Here is a 21313-nt window from a genome sequence, read left to right as displayed (position 1 = left end):
CAAGGTCTCTAGACCTCTGCTGCAGTGTCTGTTCTGGCCATGTTTACGCCACTGGGATCTCTGCGAGTTGCTCTTGGCTGAAAACAAGGGTTCTGCAGAGACACCAGCGACAGATAAGTATAGTGTAAGTTCTTGGACGGCAGTCCTATTTATTTCTGCGGAAACTTCACTTATGTGTACCCTTTGTTCCTGAATGCCTGCATCCGTCTCAAATGATCTGTATTCTTTGTGATCCCAGCCATCTTGTGACTGAGTTTTTGGCCTGGTCTGACCCGACACCTTTTAATTGGGCATTTACTACTTTTGATAGAGTATAAAGTGACACATTCTATGCTAAGGTGTTGATGACTAATTGTTAATTATATGTATTGTTTAAAGTGTTTTACAACCAATGTTTCACAACCACTGATCTGCGTCATCAAGTCTGATTAAAGGGCAACGTTGATAAGGTAAGATTTAGTGGGACTAGAATTTAGTAGGGTATATCTAGGGTATGTCTGTAAGTGTACACACTCCCCCTTCACTGAACAATGGACAGCTGGAATTTTGTCACTTCTTTTTTTTTCTACTGCTTAAATCAGCGCGCCGCTGGCTCCCAGAGGTGCAATAAAAGAACAGCTCTGTGCACAATATTTGTCAAGCCAAATGTATTATGAAGTCCATTTGTCTAGTGCTGGGCGGTGAGCAGAGCTGACTGCAGCTGCGTGTGGTTGTGGGTGTGTGGTGTGTCTTTGTGTGTGTGCGCTGTGTGTGTGTGTGTGTGTGTGCATGTCCGTGCACGTGCGTGCGTGTAAATGTGTGTGCGTGTGCGTACGTGTGTCAGTGCATGTGTATATGTGAGTATGAGCTTGTGTGTGCGTGTGTGAGAGATGACTTGCATAGACATGTGGTGAGAATATGGGGGCAGACAGAGATGCTGACATGGCCATGCCTGTACCTTTATAAACCGGGGTAAAAAAGAATGGCGACAGACTTGAAAATCCAGCTTCCAGACTCAGTCTAATTATTTCTTTAACATTAAGCAACTATCATATTTATTTGATCCTCATTCAGCATTTGTCACTAATTTGAATAATTGACAAACTCATAATGTTGTCAAACATATAATTTTCTGCTACTGAAAAATAATAATGATAAAACATTGCTGTTAGACAAGTAGACTGCTTAAATTTGTCGCTCAGAGTGGAAGAAACAGATTGAGGTTAGAAGGATCGAAAGACAGGAGACTAGCCAGACGGAGAGGCAGACAGAGAGGGGGAGGAGAGAATGATTGTGTGAATGGGAATGAGAGAAAGAGAAAGAGGTAGCCCCTGACCTGACCACACTGACACACATTGGCTGCTCTCCCTCTACCAACTCCACTCTGTGGTGGAGGCAATGAGGGCACTCTCACAATCACACACATATACTTATCTGCACATGCTGATGATGAGAACTTACTTGGCCAAAGTTTGCATGCATGTGCTGTGTGTGTGTGTGTGTGTGTGTGTGTGTGTGTGTGTGTGTGTGTGTGTGACAATAATGTAATGTAGTGTGTGTTTGCATTTGTTTGTAGCTGTTGGGCTGTGTGTTCAGAGTTGGTCATGTGTGTTGCTGTGTGTGGCTGGAGTTATTAAATTTTAAACTAAAGAAAGAATATATGTGTAAAATGATATGTTGTTTTTGCCTGCCATGCCCTGCTTCCATATATGTACTCAGCTGTAATGCCGAGTTTCGGCTTTGCCCAAGCGTGCAACAGCAGGGCCCCACCCAGGGCTCAAACCCACAACCCCCTGGCTGTGAGATGTATGTCCACGCCACTGCTCCACAGACTGGCCCAGCTGCACGCCTCTTTAATAATGAAAGGGCTTGCCAACAGGCAAAGCTGGCCGTCATTGTTCTAAGAGTAAGTCAGTTCCAGGGTCATCTTTTTCCACATGCACACCTTCCCAGAGAGACAACAAACAGAGCCATCACATCCTCAGTGAATTTGCGTCTGCGTCTGTGTGTGAGTGAGTCACCGCGTGTCTCCGCTTCTACACAATAGGCACATTTCATCACGGAGGATGACCCCACAGGCCACCTCGGTCGCCCCTCTCCCACACCACCTGTTCCACAGATATCTCCACCTCTACTCTGCCCTCAATGAGACGATGAGGCATCAGTCTTGTGGCTAAAGGGAGCGAGTGTGTCGGGGCCTGTGCATTGGGGTTTTGGGGTTGGAAAAGCTTACACACTCAACATATTCGTCCGACCTCCTTTGCGGGAACTTCCCTCCCATGACACTTTAATTCCATGCTCCTGGCTCCAGCTGAATGACAGTGCATGCGGGGTGAGACGAGTCTTCAAAGCGTAAGCACATTTGGCAGATTCGGTTTTTGAAACAATGTACCATTTTGCTTTTTTAAAGAGTGGTTGTATCACATGGTTTCCCATATAGGCGTGTGGTGGTAGAAGAGGGACACACTCACACACACACACACATACACACACACACACACACACACACACACAAATGCTGATACAATCATCCACGGATGAATATATACATACACACTGAATCTTACGCGTAAGCACTCATCCGCGCGCACACTATCCACATACACGCACACACCCACACACATGCACTCTGGCATGACACACTTTGCCTCTGTAAAGTAAATGTCAGCCCATCTGGGCTCATTAAGATGTTAATGAATAGAGTGCTGGGGCGACAGACACAAGGAGAGAGGGACGTAGGGAGGGGGAGAGGGATAAATTATTTTTTCTTTCAGGGTGTTGTGCTATCTGCTCTAGGCATCTGGGCCACAGAGAAGGCAGGACGAGAGATAGCGTGAAGAGAGGGGGAGAGAGGTAGAGGGTGAGGGAGAGAGGGGAAGGGAGCTGGAGAGATAACCTGAAAAGAGGGGGAGAGAGGGACAGGGAGAGATAACCTGAAGAGAAGGAGAGAGAAGGAGAGGGGCACAAAAGCAATCCAGTGAGCCTCAGTCCCCATAGAGATTCATCCAATCTATTTCATTTTCTGCTTTATTATGATTACTTTATGCCTGATGCCTCATAACTGGGAGCAGTAGTTCTTATATTTGTTTGCTATTGTATTAACACTTTCCCAGTTGTTGACCATATACATGCTGAGGCAAATCAATGTATGTTTGCCATGGCAGTAAATTGAATAGAATTGAGAAATAGAAAGGAATGAGGGTCATGTGAATTTGATGGAAGAATAAAAGAAAGGAAGTAAAGAAGAGAGGCAGAGGAGTGGATGAAAAGGTACAGGGATATATTACAGAGGAAGAAAGAGAGGTCAGAGGTAAATGAGAAAATTTGGGTGAGAGCATTTTTTTCTACTGGACTGGACTGAGCAAAAAATCAAGAGATTGGTGAATGTCCCAAAGGGGCAATCAGTTAATTTACCCCGCATTTTAGCCCACCCCCCTGCCTGTACACTGGAAACATGGTCACTATTGTGCAGAAGTGTGCCGTACAGTTTGACAGTGGAGGTCCGCCTACATGTTAATGAATGGGGACCCATTTGTGCTCCCATTGAGAGGGAGCAGCTTGTCAGAGTGTGTCGCCATAAGAGAGGGAGGGACATGGGCTATTAAATGGATTTTTCACCCTTTGTTCTTTTTAGGGTAGGCAAGAAGGAGATGGGGGTGTTATAAAGTTAAATTGAATTACCTCATTTCATATCATGGCTTTTTGCACATCTTTGGCAGGGAGTGGACCACACATATACTTATATAGGAATGTCTGTTTTGTTGTGTTTGTTGACAGTTCTTATTGACTCTGGTCAGAATAACATTTCCAATTCTCACTGACATTAAAAAGAAATGTCATGCCACATTGTTATTTGCACTACAGATGCCTATAGACCTAATCCCCGTCAGCTTTCAGGCGACATTTTGAGTTTTACAGTTCTTTGCTTACATGAAATGCACTGCAAGTCAAACACAAAACATACTTGGTATGACCACTATAGTAATTATTGGATTTGTCAGAATGCTATTTGACATACCGATAATTGACATATTAACTATAAATAATAAGTACTAATAATCATTGTGAATCCCTATTGTGTAATTGTTGTCCTGTGCTGAAACCACATTCCATGAAGACTGAGTGCCATTCCATTACTGATTTGATTTTTTTTACTAAGCTTTTCTTTATAGTCAGAAAGCAGATATGAAAGTTTTCTGTCTTAACTTTACTTCAACTGCTGTTCTCTCGTTGTACTATTTTTCGTGTCAGCGTTCAAACAAGACCTGTTTTGGAATGTGTTTGCCCTAAATATTGATGTGAGGGAGGGATAGGGAGAGAAAGACAAGGATGGCGAATGAAGAAAGAGCTGGAGACAGGAGGCTGTAGGGGGGGTTGTGCAGACGAGGAGAGAGACAAAAGGGGGAGAGATGGGAGAAGATAGCACATCTCGCTCTGTCATGTAGGAATTGCTTGGGGGTACACAGCCGTTGCCCCACCTATCTCTCTCTCTCTCTCTTGCTCTGTTTACATCTGTTTATGCGTCTCCTGTTCTTTCCATTTCGCCATCTGTTTACTTGCCTTTTTTTATTTCTCTCTTTCTTACACTCCCTTGCTCTAAATCTTTCCATTTATTCCTGTTTTCACCAACTCGTTCTGGTTCCCTCTGACCTCCCTTCACCATCCCTAATTCTCTCACTCACTCTCAGCATCCATTCTCTTTGACGGCTCTCTTGCTCTTCCCTTCTGTTTGGTCTCTTTTCCACTTGTCTTCTTTTTCTCTCTGTCTCTTTCACCTCTAACACGATATCCCTCACTCCCTATTTCCTTCTGGCTTTGTCTCCGGCTCATTCTCCTCCTCACTCCTGTCAGTCCTGTCTTTCAGACATGGAAACACGCGCCACAGAGATGTGTCGTTGAAGGAGCTTTGAAAACTGTATGTTACAGTCAACAGTGTGTGTTTTTCGGCTACTACAAAACAGCCCAGGAAGAAATGAAAGAAAAATGCCATTGCTGATAGTGTGGAATAACTCATTCTCCATTCCCATCTACCCAGAAAAGTCTCCAAGCCCATTTCTTCTGGCTGGGTTGGGGTGGTTGACTGAAACTGGGTTGGACACCTCTGCAGGTTTCGTTTTAGTTCTGTGGAATAATCCCTTTCTATTTTCATTTCTTGCTCTCCGTTGCTCTGCGTCTCTTGCTTTATTTCATCCTCCGCTTACCTTTGTTTTTCTTTCTGCCTCTCCCCTCTTTCCTTCACCTCGTTCACCTCCCTTTTCCTCCACCCCCCTCTTTCTCCCTCCCTCTTTCTCGGGGCCTGAGTGACTCCTCGTGGCCCTGCTCAAATCTCAGAGCTCCATACCAATTACATACAATTAGCAGGAATTATAATTACAGCCGTGTAATTACATACAGGTGCGCAACCAAAGTAGGTTAAAGAACATCTGTAGTGCCAGAGAAGTGGGGGGGGGGACTGGGGAGGGGGTTAGGGAGAGAGAGAGAGCGATTAAGACAAGAAACTGTTACCTGCGTTGTTTCTGTTTTTGTTACTGCTGTTGTTACATAATCAAGTCTTAACAAGTGTTGAACAAGAGTGTTGACAAATGCTGTCGAAGCATGGAAACGCATTTGTACCAACAAACAGAAGTCCTGGAGAGTGCAGCTCTGAGAACAGCTTTTCATGAACATTATTCAGTACTGTCTTTATTTTAGCTCATTGACTCGTGCAGAGTGTTGTTCTGTTTTTTTTCCTGGTTTGCTCACATTTTTCTCTCCCTATAGGGCATTATTTGATGTAATGATTATTGCGATCAGCGGTGGATCACTCTTACAGATTCCAGTGCGAATGCCGTGAGTAGCGCTGAGGCAGCCCCTGAGCTTCTGCCGCTGCCGGTCGGCTGAGCTCTGCTGCGGATCACCGAGGGATAATTCTCAGCGGCGGGTTTAGGATTGAGCCTGGAGGCCAGAGCTGCGCTGTGGACTTACACAAGCATTGAGGGTTACAACATCAGAGCAACGTTAGGGCAACATCAGCACAGGAATCCGGAGGGGATATCCAAGGAGATATTGCAGGCCTATTTGCACTCTGAATCATTAGGGACTCACAGACTGTTATGCAAAGTGATACCTGATTATCAGCCATTGTGAAGGTTAGACCTGTGTCCATTGATATCCCTATAGCCAGGCATGCGTGAGATGGTAATTGGTGAATGTGTTAAATGCTCTGTGCCACTGCACTGCTATAGCTGTGAATATTCTTAGGCCTCCAAAGTGTACTGTATGGATTGGAGATAGACAGATAAGGGAAGAAGGATTAAGAGAGAGAAAGGAAATGAAGATTGAGATGGTGAATGAAAGAGAGAGAGGAAATGAAGATTGAAAGTGATTGGGGGGGGTATATTTGTAACATATTGCCCTGAATTCTCTGTATTTGGCGGCAGTGTAGCATAGTGGTTAAGGAGCAGGACTCGTAACCGAAAGGTTGCCGGTTCAATCCCCGCTGGTACACTGCTGCTGTACCCTTGGGCAAGGTACTTAACCCACAATTGCCTCAGTAAATATCCAGCTGTATAAATGGATAACATTGTAAAGAACTGTAATCTATGTAAGTCGCTTTGGATAAAAGCGTCTGCCAAATGAATAAATGTAAATGTAAAATAAAACCCTTGTCCACGGTCTCACAGTGTTGCACAAATACAACACAACTTCAGGGCACGGTAATGCAGTCTCGAGCTGCAGAACCCTCATGGATCCAGGTCCTTGTCCAACAGCGCTGCTCCACCAGCAATGTGACACCACTCCCGCACAGATGGAAAAACACCTCCCGATCCTGGTCCTGATCCCAGCTGGGCCGATGGAGGAGGAGGGGGAGGCCACAGAGCCGGCAGCAAGGCGTGTTTGCGCCTGTCCCAGCCCGAAGGGACAGTGAACAGACACACTCCATAACCCTCTGCACCCCCTACCTCTCCCCACCGACTCCAGCATACCTCGATCAGAGCCAGCGGTGACCATTTTAGGCCAGAGTAGCCACAGTCCTGCTGGGTTTATACCTGTCTCCTTGTTCTCTGGGTGGTGCAGGCTAATTAACCCTGATAATTGCGTCAATGAGGCAATCTAGCGCGTGAGGACCAACACATGCAGGAGACACTGTGTCTGTGTGGATGGCAGGCAGATTCCTACAAGAAAAATAACATATATTAACCTCAAAGCTCCAGGTTTTAAGGAAGTTATTTCTAATATTTTTCAAAATGACTTACGTTAGAATATCAGTTATTTAGGGTGACCGTACGTCCTCTTTTTCCCGGACACGTCCTCATTTAGAGAGCAATGTTTTAAGTCCCAAAACGAGGACATGTCCCGGAAAAAGAGGACGTATGGTCACCCTAAGTTATTGCCATTTCATTAATTTATTTGTATATTGTATAATATGTTGTAAACATTTAAAATATAGTCTGCGATAAAGGAATTATACTTGGCCTGCAGTTAGGCAGCACTTTGCAGCGAGAGTCATACTGTGACAGCATCAGATGCTTGTGGCTTTGAGTGCCAATGATTTTTGTGCCTTGTTGTCTCAGATTAAAATGATTGGTACGAAGTGCAGAGACAGTGCTTATATTTTACGGTAGAGTATGCTGTGTTTAACAGAGGAAGGTGGAGATACAGACCCTTATTCCATGTGTAAGCTTCTATATGTGTGCTCATGTGTGTTTGGGGGGGGGGGGGTGGCAAATTAATTGCTGAATCACAAATGTCATCAAATTGCAATTAATAAGGCAATGTAAATATTCCACAAACGTTCGTTTTACACGTGTAACAACTGTGATTTGAGAACGACCAGTGTGATGTTTAACTTACGGACTGCTGCCTATGTGATACAGCCGATATAAAAAGTGGGAGCGGTGTTTTTTTGTTTTGCGTAAGTATGACGATTACCTCACGCAAGAAGAGATCCTCGACATGTGCTGCCACAAGTGTTGTTGCCATTGGCTCCACATGTCACAGTTCATAAAAACATCAATAACAAACGGTACTTTAATTGATTCATATATTCCAAGGGAGGTGCGGTCGCTTAATTCAAACCTTCTCTGATTGGTGGGAACTGCACTGGGGCACTGGCCTATTACTTGTATTTATAACAAGAGGCTTTGGTTCCAGACATCCTCTTCGGCCATTGGCTTTTAAACAAAAAGAGGCGTGGTTACGCTTAGTAGGCGTTCAACAAAACTCACAACACCAATTTCTCATCAGACATTCAGAGCAGAAACAATTACTGAAAAACAGCGCGGTTATTTTTGCGGTCATCGACCACGCTCGAGTGTTAGCTGAATGGTCAGCTGTTTTCCTTTCGTATAACGCGTGAACCGACACATAGCAAGCGTAACGTTCTACGTTTGTGCAATTTTAATTTTGCTTTCGCGCACAAAACTACAATGGAATTGGTCTGGTTGGTGTGTGTTGCAGTTAGTGTCGGCGCCTGGTTCGTATCTGCAGAGAGACACAGCGTCTTTTGGAATAGCACAAACCCCAAGTAAGTACTCTAGATATTGCATCTTCGTTCAGATTTTTTGTCAACGAAGTTTAATATGTTGCCTTATACAGTTTTATATTCTTCCAGCACAGCTTAGAATTGTTTACTACTTGCTAATATTTGTCACGTGCTCTCAAATTGTTCATTTGTATTCCGTCCATGTATTTAACTGTTTTGCGAGCTGCGGGTTGTACGCACAGCTTCTGTGTATGTATCGCAAGTTAACCTACTGGCTAAGTCTTTCATAAAGTTTTCATTTACGCTGAAATAGGTGATCTTCGCGCTGTAAATTGTTGCCACTTTTACGAATCCAGAAACACGGTGATATATATAGGACGAGTCCCATTTGAAGTTTACGTGTGTAGCATCGAATGCTTAATGATACATGGCTAATTTGATGTTTTCTTCGGTTCTGCGTGTATGCATCTGTCGGTCCCATTTTTCCAAACATGTGGCTACACAACTAATTTACCCTCTCACTTTTAGCCGTTTATGCTCCATATCATGCGACCAACACAGAGTGATCACTATGCAGGAGTCATTAACTCAAAGAATGGCAAATAAATGCTCAGACAGATACACAGACGGAAACACTATATATAGCTACACGTAATGTACTGAGACAGGCATATGGTCGGGAATAAATAGACAGACGTGAACGAACTTGACCAGTATGTGTATGTGCGCATTTCATCTATATTCAGTCCTGCTGAGTCTCAGTTGACCTGGGATACAAGGCGCAATTAAAATATAACAGGACTCAATGATAAGACGTCTCAGAGGTAGCAGTGTATGTGGTGGCTGCTCATCAGTTCACATTTCCTGTTGTTTTTGTAAATTCAGATTTTTTTTTCCTGTAGCGTCGATTGTGAAGTCAGAATGAAATACGACCGTTTGCCAGAATCGATATAAATGACTAGGCAAAGTGAGGAGGGAGAGAGTGGTATACGATTTATTGGCCTTTTACTGTGGAACTGGAGAAAGAGAGTGTTCTTTTATAGAATCTTCGGTAGCGAGACCAGCACTTTAAACCTTTTAGCTTTGTCAGCATGTTCAACGCTACCCTTCTCAGGGTCAGACTGTGCTCTGCCTAATAATCATTCTCATGTATGCACTGGTTTTATGAGAGTTTATAGTGTCACAGCTTAACCTAAGGTAGCAACCCAAAGTGACTTATCAGGCAGATCTATGGAAAAAAAAGTTACAATGGAACAGTGGCAGTGATTTTTAAGGAGTCTGTTCTCACATTTGTGATGAGAAGCAATGCCAAACCAGTGCAGCACTGTGTAACTGCAACATTATCAGTCCACCTTAATATCGACAACCCTGCTATTCATTCAGAGATCCGGAGACCTCTCTCGGATCAACCACCACAGCACTATAGCCAGGCAGGCGGAAACATGACCTCCCATATTTCAGGTGATAAAATGGAGAAAAGAGTATGAAGAGAAGCGAGAGAACCAAAGGAGAGGAAATCTGAACCCTGCTTTTTAGGCCACGCTCAGAAAGAAGCAGAGAGAGAGGGGGAGTGATGGAGTGAGAAACTGGACTCCAGAGTTTTTAGGTCGGATGAGATTGGGGGAATTGAAGATAAAGAGGAAGAAATGTGAGAGCTACAGTTACTGAGGTAGGGTAGAAGAGAGCAGTTGGGTGCACAATAAAATCTTGTGCACATTTGTTATAATCCTGTAGTGGACTACATTCAGAGTAGAACTAAAATTGTATAACCAAAACGAGAAAAACCATACTGTAAATCCCTCTTTTGGGTGCTAAATATAAACACATGCACAGACACAGACACACACACACACACACACACACACACATGATCAGATACAATAGCCCCTGTATGGTCAGTGCAGTGAAAGATGGAGTGAAGCCAAGAAATACTTGCATTCAGTAACAAGCTGACTATTATTTTGACCACCAAATAAACAGGCACACAGGTTTAAACTAGACTGTAATGTGATATCGGTGGGACAGTAGTTGTTGGGCAAATCATACCCATCATCACAAATGGTGTATTATTATGGATGTATTATGTCATTTCTCTCCAGAATCTTTGCATATCGTTTTTTGTTCCTATTGGTGGCTTGACTGACCTCGCACAAAAGTACAAGCAAGAATACACAGGGACAACTCCTTTCTTGTGTTTTCCATGCTCTTGCACACCCCCCCCCCCCTCCCATTTCTGAGAAGGCCTCAGCTGAAATCTCTGAGAAGGAAAATTAAGTTATATCTCCGGACATAAGACTTATGGGTCTGTGAATAATCACTTCTGCAAATAAAGCTGTAATCCGTGACTGATTCTGGCTTTGCTATTTTTTACTGAATTTCAGCGTTAAATTTTTCTTGCCATTTAATCCCTATTTCCATGAAAAGAGAGTGGTACATGTAGAGCAATGATTTATTCTTCCTGATTAACCAAAAGTCCCCTGCCTCAAATAAATTCTGTTTCTTCTCCTGATTTGTCAGAGCTTGGACAGTCTTAATGACCATCAGTTGTATCAATAAGGAAGCAAAAGCTAATGGATTTGCGAGAAGTGACTTCAGTTGATTAGGTGAAAAGAATGACCCTAGCTGGTGCAAAGTAGACTTCCACACGGATTTTGTCAGTGGTTACATGTATGACCGAGTGTGTGTATGTGAGATACTGGAGAGTTTGTGCTGCTGTGCACCAGTGTGTCAGAAGTCTTGTTCCAAGGCTCAGTGTTGCTACATGTCTGCATGTTTGTTTTTGTGTGTCAGTGAGAGAGTCAATGTTTGTAGCCTGGCTATAAGTGATTCAATCATTAGTGCTCACCCCTAAAGCAAGTTGCTCCTGTTGGATTATGGGACTGTGCTGCGCTGTGTTTTCTTCAACGTTTTAAAGGGCCCAGATTTTGACAGTGCATGTTCATCAGGTTTTTTTTTTGTCTCTGCCTGTCTCTGCTTGCTGTGTGTGTCAGTGTGAGCGCATTCTGCATGTGCGAGTGTTATTAACAGCTTAATCATTAGTCCCCCCCCCCCCCCCCCCCCCCGAAGCTGTTTTACTGAAAGGTTTCCAGTGTGTTTTTGACTTCATTTCTGTGTCAGTAAAGGGAGTGGCCTTACTGGAGACTGTATCACCAGGTGCTTACGAATCTTTGACTCAAGCTCACATGCATTGACACACACATACTCTTGCACAAGTACACATAGTATGTAGTACATGTTAGTGATTGATTAGAGGATTGTTACTGCTCAGCGTAGCATGTAACAGTGTGTTGCAATGTTTGACTCGTAGTTTTCCTGTGCTGTTTTAATACCTCTCCCCCCCTTCTTTCACTCCCCCACTCTTTCTCCTGCTGTCTGGCCAAGCTTGAGTCTCTCGCTCTTTCTCTCTGCCACTCTGTACCTGTCTCTTCCCCTCTCTGATGCACCCGCCCCCCAGACAGGCTTGGTGTGCAAAGTTCAGAGCAGCCTTGGCAGAGTTCAGTTGACTGTCTTTCCCTTTCTGTTTGCCCAGTAGCCCATTCCCTCATTTCTCTCTCTATTAAATGTATCCCCATATCCCACACACTGTGTTTTCCCTCCTCCAGTCTTTCTCTCCTATTTTCCAGGCCAGCTTCTTCTCTCCCTCCCTTTTTCTTTCTCTCAGATCCAAAAATGTTTGGAATTTTTCTGTAACTTTTATCATTTTTTTGGCAACAGGTAATCATTAATCACTCCTCCAGTCAAAGAGCTCCTCTCCTTCTCCCCTCTCTCTCACTTTCTGCCAGGCCCTCTCATTCTGACGTTTTTTTCATCCTGTCTTCATTTCTGAACCTGGTGACTGTATTTTCTTTCCTGTCCTCTTCCTCCCCCCTCACTGTCTGTCTTTGGACTCTGGAGTTGTTGTTGTCGAGGTGGTAGAGCCTGTCTGTGCGTACACAGCAATGGGAGAGAGACAGAGGGTGGGGAAAGCCACAGCTTTAGGTAGGAAGGAGATTAACAAAGAGGCAGTGATTTATACATTACTGTATTTAATCTCTGTCTCTTCTTCCCCCTCTCCTTTCATCTCTCACCAGTTTTTGTAGCATAATTTTTTCCATCCTTCACCTTTTGTCATACACTCTTTTTCTCAGTTACCCCCCCACCTTTACATCCTTGCTAGCTTTTTGCTTTTTTGCCCCAATTTGCCTTGTACATCCAACCCCTCCCCCACATCTCTTATCCTGGTCTGTAATCTCTTTCTAGTGAACTGAATCTGAGAAAACGTACAGAGATTATAGACTAATCTTCTCTGATGACCTATAGACACAATAATCACCATTATGTTGTTGTTTTAAATACGTACCAATCATGGCAAATCTGCATTTTTTAATGATAATGGTAGAGAAGGTAAGTCTGTTGGTTTGAAGTTGCTCACCAAACCTCCATGGTAGTTCTCCGTTGAGTCATTTGTCTGTATTAAGAGAAGGTCAATTATCTTAAAAAAAGAGATTGAAAAAGGGCAAATATAAAGCTACAAGCAAGGCAGCATTAGACGTGTGTTTGTGTGTGAGTGTGCGTGTACGCACATGTATCTGAACAAGTGTATTTCCTCAGACTGTGTATTCCCGGGAAAACTACGCATCCTGTCAATACAATAAACTTTACCCCTCACACACACACACACACGCACACACAGACTCACGCAAGCACACACCCATTTACTCCGTGCCACGCAGTCACACACCTCTGCTGCAAATGTGTTTTCCTGCTTTATCATGCTTTTAAAATCTTGGAAACCTGCCTTGGCCAAAGCTTTTAACTTGAATTAATTAATGATTAACAATAAGTAGTCTTGAACACACACACACACACATTCCTGTACATTTAAAGTCTGTCGCTCTCTTTCTCCCTTGAACCCCTTGTTTAGTTCCCCGTCTCATCTTTCTTTTTTGCTTGTAGCCCGTTCACCCCATAGCCCCCTTTCTCCCTTCGGCTACCCCTCAGCTCTTCCTCTCTCCTCCTTATCTCTGCTCCAGACTTCCTCTCTCTCTCTCTCTCCCTCTGCCAACATCACACTTTCTCACAGACCCTCCTTTAGTTTGGCCCTCCTTGTTTTTTTTTTTTTTTTTTGCTTTTTGTTTTTTTTACTGCCCCCCTCCAAGTAATTTTCCATTGAGGATCAAGGAGTCTCACAGCCTTTTCACGATTATTTTTGTTTTACTCATTACTGTAAGGATTGGTTATTGTTGTTCCTGTGATTATTGCGTTTTTGTGTGACTAAGCCCGGATACGATAGCCGTATTGTGACTGGTGCAGTCGTACTGTGGTGCTTTGTGTGAATGTGCGGACAAAGGCGGACAGCGTGTGAATATTGTGTATGCGTGACTGCTGTTAGGTAAATATCACTTGTTCTGTTTTTTCAGTTTTAAGCAGTGTCTCCTGTTTGTGGGTGGATTCTCAGATTTATTTCTTGTTCCCACAGCATCGGTGCTTATACAGCGTAGTGTGTTTGCACATTTCTCCAGCGCCCCCTATAGAGTGGTCACACATTTTAATATTTTTGCACTTTTGTACAGGACATGTTGCAATAAATTTATTTTTCAGACACCGTCTTTTCTGTCATTAGCTAGATTCATGTGTTAAATGCAGTGTTTCTGTACACCTGCTAAAGACAACAGTTTATATATCAAAGCAACTCACCAGGTGGTATTTTGTGTTCATTTTGAGGATAAGAATGGGAGGGAAAGGGTTAAAATAGGAGGAGAGGTTAGAGACAGAGAATGAAAGGGGGTAGAAAGAGAAAAGGAGCAACTGAAAGAAAGAGAGAGATTGTCTTACAAATTTCACAGAGAATGAAGAAGCCTGGTATATTATGTTAACTTTCAGAAAGAAAGGGAGAAAGGGAAGGAGGGGAGGGGAGGGGTCAGGGGTAGAGGAGATATATTGAGAGATAAAAGATGGACAGATAGAGGGAGGGGACAATTGACAGAGATGGATGGCATGAGAGAAAAATATCAAATTGCGCAGAATTGCCTTGTATGAGAAAGAAACAGCTGTGTTGACATTTTTAAAATAACTCTAGACTTCATGAAGCGGTTTTAATTCCCGCGTATTTGGTTGTGTCAACCAGCCCGCACTTAATGTTTTCCTATTTGAATTTCACACTTTTCAGAGCGCGCAAATCCCTTCATCTTGTATTTTCTCTCCTTTTTTATTAGTCCTAGTACAATGTCATAACTCTTGCGATTCCAAAACAATTAAATCTCTCTCTCGCTTTCTCTGTCCCCCTCACATGTCTTTGATGACTCTAAACCCCCCATTAGACAGGGTCTGGTGCCGATGAATGCTACGTAGTGAAGCCACAGCTCGGCGCAGTAATCCCGGTTTGGACTGGGAGATTAGGCGCCCAACATTCCAGGGCGTTCATCCGTGGAACTAATAAAGCACCTCTCAGATAGAAAATAATTATTAATCGAAAAGACATTAACATCTGAGGTTGTAGAATTCGCTGTGGAGTAGCGGTAGCGGTAACAGTGGCACCGCTAGAAATTGTAATCCGTTTTAAAAGCTTCATGTAGTTCGGTGTGTACGCGTGTGTGTGATGGAGAGGGAGAGAGCAGGCGGGTTTATTGCCTGCCATTGTGAGGACAAGTCTTCAAAAGTGTTGTGATCCCTGACAGGACATGTGCCCACTTTGTAAAGAGTCCCCACGGGCTCAGCACCTGTGTGTGTTACATACTGCACCGCAGTCAGCGCGCATCTGTTTCCGCAGAGAGAATGCTGACGCTGTGTGTGTGTGTGTGTGTGTGTGTGTGTGTGTGTGTGTGTGTTTGGGAGTTTTTCACGTGCTGACTCATGTGGGAGTGTGTGCGAATTGTAACCCCGTCCTTTGACCCCTTACGACCTCCTTGACAGTTTCTAACATTCCACTGGGAGAGAAAAAGAGAACACACAGAACACAGTGAAGAGAGAGAGAGAGCGAGAGGGAGAGACAGAGAGAGAGACAGAGAGGGAGGGCGGGGTTGGCTGAAGAGAGTAAAGGGCGCGATTAGAGACTCATGACTTTAAAGTCTTTCATAGCAAAATGGAGACATTTACAATGCACCCAATAATCACATGTCGTTACCCACACCTCAGCCCCCGTCCCCTATCTGTCTGATGTCACCCTCAGCCCCCTCCCCACACCCTTCCCCCCACTCCCTCACACACTTCCACCTCGCTGACACTCTGCTGCTACCGAGAGCTGTGCGCTTTGGTGCAGGAGGACAACCCAAATCAGTTCTCACCCCATCTGCTTACAAACACTCCTGTGTCTCTCACACACACACACACACACACACACACACACACACACACACACACACACACACACACACACGCGCTCTCACACACGCGCTCTCACACACGCGCTCTCACACACGCGCTCACACACACACTCACACACACTCAGACACACACACACACACACACACACACACACACACACACACACACACACACACACACCTACTCTGGATGTCGTCCTGAGTCTGAGACCCCACCGGACTTGTTGGCGGTAAAGGCTACATTAATAGAGCTGGAGCAGTCAGACAGAGACCGGGCCCCAGGCTGCCGCGGAACCTGAGAAACAGATGTGCCGACACTGCCCAGGGCGCGGGCAGCTTTACCCGGGGCCCCTGAAGGGACCCCAGCACAGATGGTCGGCAGAGCCCCCGAAGGCGCTGGCCGGGGGGGTGGGGGGGGGAACTGCTGCTCGGACACACCGTGGCAGGACCAAGAGAGGGAACCGGGACATAGAAAAGAGGTTACTGTTTGCAGCCGAATATCTATCACATCAGTGCAACTCTGAAGCCCGTCCTCCCCGTCATAACAGCAGAGATGCATGGGCGTATACGTGAAGGAAGAGCTCTCTGAGGTCATCGATTTCTGTGAAGCCAAAAACCTGGGTTCATTTGTCAGGACTCCAGGTCTGACTGAGTCGACCAGCCAACTTCACACCACCCCGCCAAAAACTTGCTTCAAAAAGCCAGACTCCTGGCAGCTCTCTCCAGGAAGTACCGCCATTCAATAAAGCAGGAAAAACATTATTGATAAATTCATGGTAGTGCTTACTGCAGTGTTTTTCTCTTCTGCTAACTGGTGAATGAGATTATGTGTGAATACTGCAATTTCTCTTTAAAATGTTGACAGCAGACATTTCACTGCTGTGATCAGTCTTAAATCTTAAATGCCTCGACCCTTTGAATAGCCCCCTTCACCGCTGCAAACACTTAGCCCTAGGGGGTAGAGGAGGCGTGGTGCAATACCCCTCATCCCCCCCTGGGTAATTGTTAAATGTCTTTGGTTTTAATTATACCCAGTTTAACCCCCCTCCCCTCACTTCAATGACCATATTGAAACCATACCAGAAACAGCATTTAATTAGTCAGGGTTAAAAGAAAGGAGTAAGGATGAAGAGAAAGTAGTTTTAGAAGAGTGCTTTTTGACAGTTTGCCAGGGAAAGGTTATTGAATGTAATTCAATTAATGATCAGACAGGAGTTAGCCAAATGCTTCCTGTAATAAACATGTGTTTGTGTTGTAGCTACATGTCTACCGTAACAGTGTAAGAAGCAAAGAGTGGAAACCAGGGCAGGAGGAGGATGTTGATCTGCAAGACATTTAAAATTAAAATGACCCAGTTTTTGAACTCAAAATTAAAGAACGGAAAACATATTCTGCCATCTATATTTGACTCATTTCATGTCATTTGGGGAAAAAGGACATAAGTCAAAATATTATGGTAGTTTGCATGAAGCCCCCTGCAGATGTGATAGGTTTAGACCTGGATTGTATGCACGTGGAACTAAAAGTGGCCACAACAAATTGACGGTCATTTAGTTTACTGCATGCAAATGTTGGCATTTTCTGCAGTGTACCCCCCCCCCCCCCCTTGTTTGGAAACAGTCTTTCATGAAAGAAGTGTCCCAGAGATGCGGAGAACGTTACCATCCGCTAACAAGCATGGTTTACAGACTCTGCTTTCAAAGCCCAGTGTTGCTGTTTTGACAGGATGACTTTTAATTGAGAGACAGAGGCAGGGGGTTTACTGGGGGAGGGGGGCTTGGAGCCAGAGTGTCTGTCCCTGACTAGGGGTCTCAACAACAAAAACAACATGAAAAAGTGGGAGGGCGGGAGGGAGAGAGCAGACACCTCTTTTCCTGCGCTTTGGTCAGATGTCACACGCCAGGGCCATGTCCCAGAACACACCCTAGAAAATGTCACAAACCCAGTGTGTTTAGTTTGGGGGGGCGTGGGGGGTGGAAAGTAGATTTTATGGAAATGTACAGACTTCCCTGAAGGAGAAAATCAGTTTAAAAGGGAAATTTTCTTGGCACATTTGTCAGTCGCGCTGCCTGGGGTGGAGGAGAAGCCGTGCGCCGCATGAGGAGTCAGCAGAGCGTGCACGGCCGCTCCCCCCGCAGCACGCATCTGATAATGTCAACCAGCAAAAAAGAAAATCATTTCTTTCTGACCGGTTCTAGCATACTTTATGTTGTTTGCTGAAGCATTCTGAAGCGTTTAAAACAAGCGAATGATTTTTTTTTTTTCCTCCGTGGAGCTGAAGGAGGGTGGCACACAGAACTGTGCCGGTGGCTGTGATGTTTTGCGGAGATATGCATATGAAGGCTTTTGGAGTAGATCGGAATCGGTCACCCTGAGGAGTAACTAAGCCATCTCTCTCCCGTCTGTTGACTGGCTTGAAATGTGTTTTTTTTTTGTGTGTGATAGTGAAAGTTTAGAGGACTAATGGGGCATAACTGCAATAGCAATCATTAAAAGCATATGTGGTGGGGGCATGATGAGAGTAGTGGAGACAGAGAGGGCTTAAACAACATCATAAAAAAAGAATTTGGAGGTGAAAAGAATGAGAGAGGAGTAGACAGACTGTCTCAGTCTTTAATGACGGAGGAACTGGGGACAGGAAAGGGGAGATGGATAAAAAAAGACAGATGGAGGCATCAAGACTCAAAGCGGATGGAGACAAACATACTCAGAGATGATTGTGCAGACAGAGCAGAGGGTACTCAGACAAATGAAGCAGATGGGTGTTTGTGGACTGCATTGCTAACTGGTCTGTAGCCCTCCATATTCTTGTTTTTGTTGCTGCTATGATATGCATGTCATATATCTTGCCATGATAGCCAGGCAGGCCACTCTCTGTAAATGGATCTGCCAAATGAATACTAAGTAATAGAAATCATAGCTTTGGCTCCATGGAAATCAGCCCTTGTAGCATTTGGAGGGAGGGGGAGGAGAGAGGGATGACCTGAGAGGGAAAGTGTGGGTGTTTTAATAGTTTCTTCTTGCCTAAATAAATAAATAAGGGAAAACGAAACTAGTCCAACCAGTCTCTCTTTTCACTTTTTTCCAGATAGAAACACTGGTGGGCAGGTTTGCACAAGCCTCGTGTTTGAGAAGCCAGTTCATATGCACACTCATAGATGCTGACACAGACGATAAAACACTTGCATACTGCACTTCAGATTCAGACTCCTGCACACAAGCAGATTGACTCCTGCTTGTGTGCGTGTGTGTGTGTGTGTGTGTGTCTGTCTGTATGCGTGTGTGCACACCTCCGCACAGCAGCTTGTTTTGTGCTGTGGTGCTGCAGATATGAATACTCATCTGTATGTGTCTGTATGAATGCAGTCCTGCGGGACAAATCCAGGGAAACGGCTGCCCTGCCTACTAATGGCTCCCTCTCAGTATCTGTCTGTTCCTGTGGGAGGTGGGATCAGTGGGTACCTGGACATTGCATTCCTCTTTTTCTGTTGCCATCTCTTTCTCTTCACCCCCCTCCCCCCCAAGTCAAAGTCCCAGAGTTCCTTACGAGATGAGCTCAGTGGCTCAGCAAAAAGATCAGTGGTCATAATCATTAATATTAATAGCCATGCCTCTCTCTGATTCCCCGGTCCAGAGCAGAGAAATGATAAACCCACGCTGCTTTATCAGTGCTGCGGCTGCAATATATAACCCACACCCCCGTCTGTTTACCCAGGTTCCTCTGGGACGAGTACACGGTGGAGGTGCGCATTAACGACTACCTGGACATCATCTGCCCCCATTACGTGCGCGGGGAGGTGCTGTCCCAGGAGGCCGAGCGGTACGTGCTGTACATGGTGGAGCGGGAGGACTACGAGGCGTGCCGGCCACAGTCCTTCGACCAGCTTCGCTGGGAGTGCTCGCACCCCTTCGCCGCCCACGCCCCCGAGAAGTTCTCCGAAAAGTTTCAGCGCTTCACCCCCTTCACCCTCGGCAAGGAGTTCCGGCAGGGCGAGAGCTATTACTACATCTGTAAGTGTCCCGGTCGGACGAACCCATCTTCACCGCAGCGCAGTTTTAAAAAGAAAATGTCCCAAGTGCAGCTGTCCATCTTAACATTATTACAGCATGAGTCATTTGCTCTGATCGGCGTGCTGGGGGTTATTTGTGAAACCTGTTGAGTCTGTTCAAGACAAATTTTGTGTAACTGCCAAGATTGCATCTTACGCAAGTCAAGAGGTGGATTGCCCAGACCTTAGTTTAGGACATTACTGTAGGAGTCAGTGGAGAAGCTTTAGCCTGTGTGACTGAGATGGGCAGGTGCTGGGAATAAGACGGCAATATGTGGGTAATTGACCCTCTGTCTACTTTTATTCCAGCAAAACCCCTCCACCATCATGGACAGGAGTGTATGAGACTGAGGGTGGACGTTGTTGGACTCAAAGGTAAAAAGCACTACTGGCATGACCACTGCGCTATAGAACGCTGGCTCACTGTTAATGTTGACATTTAGCCTCTTTCGCTGGTCTTCATTGGGTTTATAATCATTTCTCTGTTGTGTCATTCAGGGACGAAGGAAAGCAAGGTGGGTGGAGGATCAAGTGGAGGAGCTGGTGGAGGTGGAGTGCACAACCCATCAAACAGACTTCCTGCAGGTACTACTACTACTACTACTACTATAATGTAGCCCTGTACCACATCTACACACATTAAACTCCTGCTTTACCCCGGCTGTTATCACCCTTATTAATTGTGCTTCATGTTTCGTTCCACATTAATTTTTTTTCGGGTGTTGACAGTGATACTATGTCTCTTGCCCTCTGTGTTTCTGTGTAAGGGGTGTAGAGTCTTCGCTTCTCCGTTTGAATCCATTTCGGTTTCACTCACAGCCTTTTCCCCTTCTTTCTTCTCCCTCAGATGATCCTGCAGTGATTGTCCCTGAAGTCCAGAAAAGCGTGGGAGCGAGTTCAGGAGTGAAGATGGCTTCCATGTCCCTCCTTTTCACAGTGATCCCAGTCTTACTTTCTCTGTTATTGTAGTAAGATGACAGAGGAACTACAAATCCCAGAGACTTTTCAGGGAAATGGACTACGTTGACAGCGGTCTGTAGGGGACCCAGCAATGCAGAGACAGATGTGCAAAGCCAATGCTGGTCATTGGTAGCAGGACTGAAAATATTTTCTAAGAGCTTTTTTATATGTGTATTGACAGAATGTTGTAATGTTGAGTGAGTCATTGAGTTGCGTTTTGTGAGGATGAATGGACAATTTTTAAAGACATCAAGAGTATTTTTTGGAAGGATTCCTTTTCTTCTACCCATGTTTTTTGAAGTGGATCATTTTGAAATTTTTTTCTTTCCCATCCTTTTTATCCTTATTATTTGGACTAAACTGGATTCTTTTTGGAAAAACACTTTGAAAATGAGTGGAACAAAATGTGAAAACAAAAGGAAAACTAGAATTTAAATGAGTATTTCTATTACCTATATAGATATGAATATCAGTATCTAATCTATTTTTCAGTTAATAATCATCTCATTTTGAGCCAAAGACTACAGTGATCATCTCACAAATGTGTAATATTCAAACCC

General features: G+C 44.6%; 1 protein-coding gene across 1 annotated transcript; it reads left to right on the top strand.

The window, feature by feature from the left end:
- The first annotated feature begins 8222 nt into the window (after positions 1-8222).
- On the top strand, positions 8223-20945 carry efna1b (ephrin-A1b). The gene is made up of 5 exons (XM_036539454.1): positions 8223-8485; positions 19460-19755; positions 20103-20168; positions 20292-20378; positions 20641-20945. Exons 1-5 carry the CDS (start codon positions 8388-8390, stop codon positions 20760-20762), a joined length of 669 nt encoding a protein of 222 aa, XP_036395347.1. The 5' UTR covers positions 8223-8387; the 3' UTR covers positions 20763-20945.
- The last annotated feature ends 368 nt before the right edge of the window (positions 20946-21313 follow it).

The sequence above is a fragment of the Megalops cyprinoides genome, chromosome 10 (genome assembly GCF_013368585.1).
Source record: "Megalops cyprinoides isolate fMegCyp1 chromosome 10, fMegCyp1.pri, whole genome shotgun sequence".
NCBI lineage: Eukaryota > Metazoa > Chordata > Actinopteri > Elopiformes > Megalopidae > Megalops > Megalops cyprinoides.
This window is presented reverse-complemented; position numbering and strand designations above follow the sequence as displayed.

Excerpts from the sequence above, each read along its gene's own strand:
- efna1b (XM_036539454.1), top strand. The coding sequence starts at position 8,388 with ATGGAATTGGTCTGGTTGGTGTGTGTTGCAGTTAGTGTCGGCGCCTGG. Across the intron at positions 19,756-20,102 it reads CGAGAGCTATTACTACATCT|CAAAACCCCTCCACCATCAT; the intron begins GTAAGTGTCCCG and ends CTTTTATTCCAG. Across the intron at positions 20,169-20,291 it reads GGACGTTGTTGGACTCAAAG|GGACGAAGGAAAGCAAGGTG; the intron begins GTAAAAAGCACT and ends TGTGTCATTCAG.